At 45.9% G+C, this 9,126-nt stretch overlaps 1 protein-coding gene across 1 annotated transcript; it reads left to right on the top strand.

Annotated features, from left to right (window-relative positions):
* The first annotated feature begins 4,510 nt into the window (after positions 1 to 4,510).
* Positions 4,511 to 5,464, top strand: LOC138246714 (taste receptor type 2 member 9-like). The gene has a single exon (XM_069201484.1). The coding sequence runs from the start codon at positions 4,511 to 4,513 to the stop codon at positions 5,462 to 5,464; it is 954 nt and encodes a 317-aa protein (XP_069057585.1).
* The last annotated feature ends 3,662 nt before the right edge of the window (positions 5,465 to 9,126 follow it).

A 9,126-nucleotide genomic window follows, 5' to 3' on the forward strand; every position in this document is an offset into this window, starting at 1 on the left:
TATGATGAGTGGTTCTCGCACATGAGAACCTATAGACGGGGCACGTTTGTTTTTTGTGTTTATTAAACTTCATAAGTTGTAAAAAAAAAACATATTTTGTCCTTATTTCATCAAGTTTGTTCTCTGGAGGAACCTCTTCAGGCCTTAGTAATGTATATATATTTCTAAAGCTCCTTTCATTTAGACCTCACAATATTTGTACAAAATCTTGTTTTGTAAAAAATGGTCATTGGTGAAATCTCCATGTAAGATTTGTTGACAGAATGCAAGTCTCATTTCTCGGTCCCAGTCTTCATTATAAACACACCAGGCCCTGTTATTGCATCAACAGTTGTACTGTGTGTTCGTAGACCGCACCTCCTCCAAATGCCAGGGAATGGCAGAGAGGAGCCTGTGGAATGATTTGTGAAATTCAGACAGTGTCATGCAAACTTTGTTGGCATTTGCATTGCTGTATCAGCTGATGGTTGCCATTATAAACATGCCTTGCAAAGCCACAGGCCTGTTTGTTGTTTGTTCTAATGTAGCGTGCTACTGTCTGGTGTGTTTGGTTGTACAACCAGAAAACATACATAAGGTAATCCATAGCCGTGTAGACAACCCCAGAGGCACATGTGTACACGGCTGACGCACGTGCACACACACATACACACTCACACCCACATGCACACCCACACACCCAAACACACACCCACACACAGGTAAGCATGTATAGATCGTGTATTACCCAGTGGCAGTCGCCACTAGGTAGTTATAGTATGGACTTAGTTTCCATAGACAGAGCGTTTTTTGTTTTGCCAGTAACTTTGGTGCAGCTTGACGAATCTTCTCAAAGTTTTCAAAAGTTATACTTTGGTCAGTTCAGCTGCTGTCTTAAAAGTTTCTGGGTTATCTGTCAAACAGGGGCTGAGAAAAAGGGGGGCCTCAAAACGCATTCTCCCCATTCATTTTTCCATAAGGTCTTTTGACACACTTACAACCCAAACCGCTGGACAGAATTACACAATTTTTGGCAGGAAGTGAGATCGTGATCAGCAGATTACCCTTTTTGAGTTTTGGTGTAAATCCATTCAGTAGTTTTGGAGGTATTAAAGGTTGTAAAATATAGATATCCAGGGACACGGATCCTCTGCAGCTCCTACTATCCTATGCTCATATATGACTCACTTAAACAAGGAAGTGCTGGCAGCTAGAGAAAATGTAAAAAAAATAACAAAAGGGGCAGGGCAGAGTCACCCTGACCCCTTAGCTCTGGTGCTGGGGTCCCTTAGGGACCTCACCAGGGCTAAAAAGCATTTTCTTTCTTTAAATCTCAGAAAAATCCACAGATCCGGATCCACTGATTTTTCAGAGATTGTTTTTAAAAACGGGAGGTCTCTTGCTTTTTTTTTTATTAGCCACCAGGTGGGCAAGGTCCCGGGGACATTGAGGACTTTAATAAGGAGGGGGACACTCTGGGCCCCCCTCCTAGGACTTCCATTAGTCCTCGGGGCTGCCACCTCCCTGGGATGATGAGTAATTATAATGCAGGGCGGGGCCGTGCACCCCCTGCACACCAGCGACCACCAGCTCCCTGGTACATATTCTATCATTTGTGAGGGGGAGGCCCGAGGGCCTCCCCCACAGCCCCGGGGCCATCAGCTCCCTGGGGTGATTAGTTAAATATGTGCGGGCCATGCTGCCCCCCTGCCCTGGGGACCACCACCTCCCCTGGACAAATTCTATTGATTGTGTGGGGGAAGCCCAACAGCCTACCCCATCTACCCGGGGCACTTCTTACTCTGAAGGCAGGGGGAGCCGCATGGCCCCCTGCAGCCCTGGGGACCACCACCTCCCCGGAGCTCTTTTGAAAATTGAATGCAGTGGGGCTGTGTGGCTCTCTGCACCCCTGGGGGCCACCACCTCCCTAGGGCTACAATAACAAGAGTGAAGGGGGTCAGTTGCAGATCCCCAAGCCTCAGGAACCACCACTTGCCCAATCTTTTTGGAGGGGGCCATGTGCCTCCCTCGTGGAGCCAATGATGACCCTTGGGACTGCCACCCCTCCAGGGGCAGCCCCTGCTTTGTCCTGGGGTGCCCACACCCGGGTCATAGCTGTTTGCTGTGGTTTAAGTCACAGCATCCACTCGCAGTGAGGGAGAGCTGTCAAACTTCCTCTGCTTTAGCAGCTCCCTCTCTGTGACAGCAATGCTGGCTCCCGCAGTAGGCGGGTATCCAGCTGGGACCGTGGAGGCCTTCAGGCTCCCCCCAAGGTCCCTAAATTTGTGACTTGGTGCCCTGGGGGGCACCCAGGGCACAAGGCCAGCCCCGGGGATGAGGTCTCCAGGACTGAGATCGGCCTGGGGAGGGGGGTAGCGTGGTCCCCCAAAAAAACGTTATTATTTAGGCTGGGCTCCAAGGGATGGGGTCCCGGGGCTAAGATGGGCCTGGAGAGGGAGCTGCGTGGCTGCCTCCCCCCAAAAAAAATTATTAGGCCCGAGTTATAGTTACTTGAGATAACTATAGCTATAACAGGTGAATTTCTCTGGTTTTGTACGTTTAAAATGTGAGCCAAACTTTATGGTTTCAACCATGTGCAGTGAAGGTTGGCTGCAGAGGCTGGCGTGTGGCCTCCGGCCAACCCCTACAAGCACCCAACCCCACACTGCGCATGGCTGTCGGCTGTGCACAGAAGGGATTGGCCATAACTCCTGGCCTGCAATCAGGCCCTGCACCACAGCCCTTTAACCACCTAGCCTTCAGCTGTGTGCAACGGAGGTTGGCCGCAATGCCTGACCTGCAGCCCAGCAGCCAACCCCTATAACTACTTAATTCCGTGCTGTGGACTGTCTTCGGCTGTACGGTCCCCCTCCCCAGGTTGATCTTGGAGCCGGGGAAGCCCATCCCCTGGGTCCCAGTCATGCCACCTTGGTGACCCCCCAGAGCACCGAGTCACAATGTTTGGGACTGTCGAGGAGCCTGAAGGGCCAGGGGTCCCATCCGGTTCCCCAGCTCCTGTGGGAGCCGGCATTGCTGTAACAGAGAGGGAGCTGCTGAAGCATCATAATAAATGAAAAATATATATTAGGATTGTAGATTCAAACATAAATAAATAATAACCCCCTTAAAACCAATTCTTTATGGTATACACAAAAAATAATTTACAATTATGATTTGTAAAATATTTAAAACATTTCTAAATTATCCTAAACATGCTCAAAAGTATTGAATTACATACAAACAAATGTACATTTAAAACAAATTACAGAAAATTTACATACATTCCACTTATGTGTACATTAATCATGTATATTAAGATTTAAAATAACATAATTCTGTCAGCTTTTAATAACACCTAAAGACTTTCCAAACCATACTGACACAAAAATGAGAATTCAACTAAACTAAAACACATTGCAAAATGTGTGTATAAATGAACCCATAGAAACAATATTATACACAACAAATTTTCACAAACTATATTTTTATAACAGTATTAAAACAACCCTTAAATGATATTCCTGCCAATAATATTTTTGTCATCACAATATTTTTTATTTCATATTTTGTCAAACAAATAAGAACCAGAGTCACTACCAACGAAATCCCCAGACCAGAAAGCCCGTTTGCCACTGGTCCATCATAGTGAGGACTGATATGCCCTATTTAGGGTTTGGCTGCTATCAATAGATTTCTCTGCCCGGGACTGCCATGAAAAACATGGCAGTCGCGGAAATGGGGGTACCTCAGCAGCCCCCATAGCCCGAACCTTGGCCTTTCTTTTTTCATTGACTTTTCTTAGGGAGTTTATTGTTGAAACACACAACATAGTCAATGCTGGCCAAGTAGGTACGCATGATATGTCTCTAGGTCAGCAGAGCCTTCAGCTTTCAGAGCAATTGCTGAAGCATCAGTTGCTCTGAAGGCTCCGGGATCCCTGCCAGACCGGTGCGGATCTCTAGGTATGGGAGGCCGTGCTCCACCAGGTGAGCAGAGCCCCACGCTACGACCGATGACCTCCAAACAACAGTCTTCAGTGCCGGCTTCTTGGCAAGGTTAGATTCCAGGGTATGTGACTTCAGAGAAGGTTGCATGGCTACAAAGATGTGTGCTCTCCCTCTGAAGACTGAAATGTATTCTCCACCATTAAATGAAGTTTGCAAGAAGCTAAGGCCTTTCTGTGAACTTCACCAAACCTCTGCCACTCTACCTCCTTCCGGCCGCTCTGCAGATGTCATGCATGTGTTCTTCTGATGTGGAAATTGAGATGGTGGGGTAGATGCAAATAATCATTGGGATGAGGCGGCTTGGGTGTCAGGTGCAGCATCGCAGATTTGCATCTTGCCTCTACCTCTTAGAAATGAGTAGACGCTAAGGGAAGTGTATTATTTGAATGCTGTCCTCTGTGGTGTGTCTGCCATTTCATAAAAAAGAAAGACCTTTTTGTTTGAGCTCTAAAGCGCTATGGGCAAATACATCTACTAGTATATCCATTCCAATCAAACATTAGAATTGTGTCTGCTGTTGAATAATGGAATCTGCAATTGTTGCTGTGAGCTTGGCCGTCTTATCGATGGAGTTCACCATTGGTGCTGTGGCCAATGCCTTACTCGTGGTTGTGAATGTCATGGACTACTATAAGAGACTCTCCTTCTGCCCATCCAACATCATCCTGGCCAGTCTGGGCTTGACACGCTTTGGCTTCCAGTGCGTAGTGATAATCAGCTATTTCCTCAATTTGTTAGTGCCTGGGACTGTGAAGCAGGAGCACATTAACAAGCCCATGACTGCCATCTGGATGTTTTTCAACTTCTCAAGCCTCTGGTGTGCCACCTGGCTCTGCGTTCACTACTGTGTCAAGATTGCAAACTTCACCAATGTGGCCTTCTCCTTCCTGAAGCTAAGATTCTCCAAGCTGCTGCCCTTTCTGCTTCTGGCATCCCTGCTGGTGTCATTGGCTTTCAGTCTGCCTTTCATGATGGATATCAACGTGATTTTTGGAAATGGGACATCTGCTTTCTCACTAAATAACACCCCGTCTGCTTTTCCCAACACTCATTTCTCATCTTGGACCCTATTCTGCACCTTAGGGTCCTCAGTGCCTTTTTTACTCTTCTGGCTTGCAGCTGCCCTCCTGATCACCTCTCTTAGGCGCCATGTCCGGAGGATGAAAGGCAGCCATCTGGGCGGATTTAGAAATCCTTCATTAAAGGCGCATTGCAAAGCCTGGGAGACCATGATTGTATTTTTCCTCTTCTACGCCTCCTTTGTAACCACCGTCAATGTCTCTGCCTCTGTGACCGTAAAACAGGGCAACTGGTACTACTGCATGTGTGCGGTGGTTGCCAGCGCCTACCCATCGCTGCATTCAGTGTCCCTCATCCTGTGCAATTCTAAGCTGAGAGAAACCGCCTTACGGGCTCTGCCTTGTGCTACCACCGCCTCTAGACCAGGAGAACCCCAAGTGTCATCCATCACCCCTTAGAACTTCCAGTTGTTGTTTCAAACCAGAGCAGTGACAAGGAGCATAGATCACCATGATGTCTTTGATTTTCACAAACTGAAGCAAACACCTTTACTGATTCTCCACCACATTGGCTGATCCACGGATCTCTTGTTCAGTTTGACTTCCATCCTGCAGAGAACACTAAAGTTCACCTCACAAACCTACTCAGCACACCTAACACTTTTCTGAATGATCTCCAAGGTGCACTTCAGCTCACGGGTAGGGTTGAGTTTTTTCCCTTTATCTTGCCTGCAGCATTAGAGTAGCAGCCCAATTTCTCAGATGTTTGCAACTGACCTAAAAAATCTATATTGACTAATATACCTAATTAAAGGTGTTTGTCAGCTCTCTCACAATCCCTATACTTCAAAAAAGTTCCTTAAAATACATTTTGGAAGAGAAATATCAAATTTCACTCGAAAGTCTCAAAAGGTATCTGATTTCTTGCATCTGACAACCAATACAGATGAACTATGCTTTGCTCTAATTTTTATTCATACTTAAACCACTTGTCTGAACTCTCCTTTCCTATATTCGGGTCTGTAGGGTTTTAGAATTATTAATGATTTGCAGTTTATTAGCTGATAGAATGTTGCATGGGCTGTCCAATACAACTTATTGCTTTTCTTGTGACTTTCAATTTATTGTAAGGCTGTGAATGAAGATAAAGCCCTCATTGAGGCTGTGTGCTCATACTGGTGTCATAACAGAGCACTTGCTCCGCTAGGCCTTGGGGGGATTGGTTTTAATGGGCTTCAGATCAAATTTTCATCTATGTTTATCATCAACCCATTTGCTGAGGATACCAAAATATGTGAGTGACACCTGCCTCAATGTTCTCCTCCTTTTAATCTGGCACCACCCACGGGGAACTGAGCTCAGAAAGAACATTTATCAGCGGTCACTCAATAGACACCACAGGGCTGCGATTTTGTGTCTTGCTACTGATCTGCGTCAAGCCTTAAAGGAGCCATTGGATAAATGATGTCAAAATATGGTTCAAAACCCAAGCAGATGTCATCAAAACATCATTCTAGACTGCCTGTTGTTGGTGATTGTTAAAGATTCAGGAGTGGGTAAAGAGAACTGGTTCACTAGGTGGTCCCTTTAAAGAGGGGGCTATGTGAGGGAAAGGCTTTTTAAACCTCACTGAAAACTTAGAAGCAGCAGCCCCTCTTCCAGTTCCTCCAGAGAGGTCCTTTACTTGTAATGTCACCCCGGGTCCTCGTCCCTCAACACAGTTCTACTGTGTTCTAAGCATTTTTACCAGGTAGCTCCCAAGAAGCTGCCTTTATTATTTTATAAGGTCCATTGTGGTGGACTGTCCAGTCTCTCACAAGATGTACTCACATTTACCAAGATGAGGATTCTAGGGATCCCTTGAGAGGCGTCACGAGACACAGGCATAGTCAGGAAGACATGGTGGACTCTTCATTGGGTGCTCACTAGCTAAGGCGGGTGGGTACCCAGGTCTCTAGCTGTGGAGGCAGGGAGACTATGGAGACAGAAAGGGTGCCAGGGAATAAAATGATAGGTGCCTGATGAGGGGACAGTAACGGGTCTCAGTGACTCACTGAGCTGCCACTGAACTATCAGTTCTTAAACCTAATGTGAGAATCAGCTACAGTGCTCAATACTATGGCAAATTCTCACCTCAGTCTCTGGATTCACTTCAACCTCATCCTTTTATGTCATTCGAAATATTTTACTAAAACATTTGGTTGATGCAGAAGAAGACTCATTGGGCAGTTGTATCACATGAATTAGAGCTGAGTTAAATTGATTATGGAAGTTGTGTTTCATGGTGATCCATTGGACTACTTGTTCATGGACCAATGAGATACAAGAAGTTGTGGCTTCAGAAGGTGACACAACCAAGAAGGTACAGAGAATAACACAGACTGCTAACTCTGGGAAGGAGGAAGGATAGGGGTGTGGGAGGCACGTCAGAGGGGGTGGGAGGACAGGTGTGAGTGACCAGAGTTGTAGGGGGTAGAGAATTGTGATAGAAAAGCTAACATGAATTAGTCCACAATGAGAAGCTAAGTTTGGCATTTAACCCAAATAAGGACTCTTCCCCCCATAAAAGTAGAACATCTGTAACATATAGGCAGTTTTAAATAAACATGCCACTTGGTTCATACTTGCAAGAAACCATCACCAGGAGAGATTTCCTCTTGTGATGTTTAGCCACTGAGTTCCACCAAGTTAATGACGTGGCTAGCGTAAGTAATAGTTTCATAAATTTCTGTTGCAGGGCAGAATAAATGCAAAGAAGTGTGCTTAGCAAATCTAAGGAGAGCCGAAGCCCTCTGCTTTTTGTGATTTGTGACACCATGAATTGGAGACAGTGGGGCTGATTCCCATATATTCACATTCGTTACCTCTCACAAGATGATTTCTCCCCAACTACATTTACCCCATACAATTGAAACATGTACATTTGGTCTTCTGGGTGTTGGCCTCTAACTCATGCATGTCCCAAAACACAGAGAACCTGTGGAGCATGCTTTGTGGTCCTTATGGGGATTTAGAAACTAGTAGGGTGCCATAAGCAAAAAGTAACACGGAATACTCTCCCCAGGTAGAGTTGGCATAACATTTTCACAATTAGTCAAAAAGCAAATACAGTGATTAATAATGAGGAGGAATAGGATAGGGGCAACACCCAACCCTGACAGGCATCTTCTTTGGTTTTGATTTTACCTGGCTGTGTGTTCTTTGGGCCCCACCTGACCTGAGTGAGAAAGGTCTTTATGGAGACATATTATAATTTTGAAGAGGTCAGGTGGAGCTCCCATTCCAGCAAGAACGTCCCACAGCCTTTGTCCAGGAACCTGGTTGAATGCAGCTCTGACAGTGATGAAGGCAACATACAGGTACCCCAGTCTCCCCTCCCCCCAGTGTTCACCATCCTTCATTTAGTTTAAAGAAATCTGAGCACCTGGTCCACAGTTCCTGTCTCCTCCCTGAAGCCTGCCTGGTAATGGCTCAGAATGTCATTCTTGGTCCAGTCACTTAACTTGTCAACAACATGTTTGAAGAAGATCTTGTGGATGTTGTTCAGGAGGTTAACAGGGTGAAAATGTCCTTAGAAGTTTCTACAGCCTCAAAAGGTTTAGTCTGAGTGCCCTTTACCACATTGCCACACTCACACAATTACAGACAGTGATGGGCCATCTGCCCTGGTACAAGCAGATAAAACCCCCCCACCCACTGGCTAAATAATAAAATACAGCCATCATTTGGGTGCATCGGGCTCCTAACGCCTCTGGGCTCCAGTGCTACTGCACCTGCTGCATTATCTATAGCCGATTACTGAACACAAAACATACTCCACAGCCGGCCAAACCAAAACATCTGCCAATTTGCCTGCAAGCGCATTGAAGTTTGACCCACGCTGATGGTCCTCAGAGCTCAAAAGATCTTGTCTTAAAAAACTGGCTGCGGATACTGATTAAAAACTGAGGCGTTCATTTAGAGCTTGGTGAAGCAGGAGAGCTGCGGTAATTTGGGGGTTCAACCACCCCGCCAAAATGTGTTGTTTTCCTGCCCCATTGAGACAGTCACTATCCCAAAAAAACAACAACATGGTGACTATCACAGGGTCAGTTTCACCTCATGTTTGTACTATATTGCTA

This window comes from Pleurodeles waltl, chromosome 7, assembly GCF_031143425.1.
Source record: "Pleurodeles waltl isolate 20211129_DDA chromosome 7, aPleWal1.hap1.20221129, whole genome shotgun sequence".
NCBI classification, from domain to species: Eukaryota; Metazoa; Chordata; class Amphibia; order Caudata; family Salamandridae; genus Pleurodeles; species Pleurodeles waltl.

Excerpts from the sequence above, each read along its gene's own strand:
- LOC138246714 (XM_069201484.1), top strand. The coding sequence starts at position 4,511 with ATGGAATCTGCAATTGTTGCTGTGAGCTTGGCCGTCTTATCGATGGAG.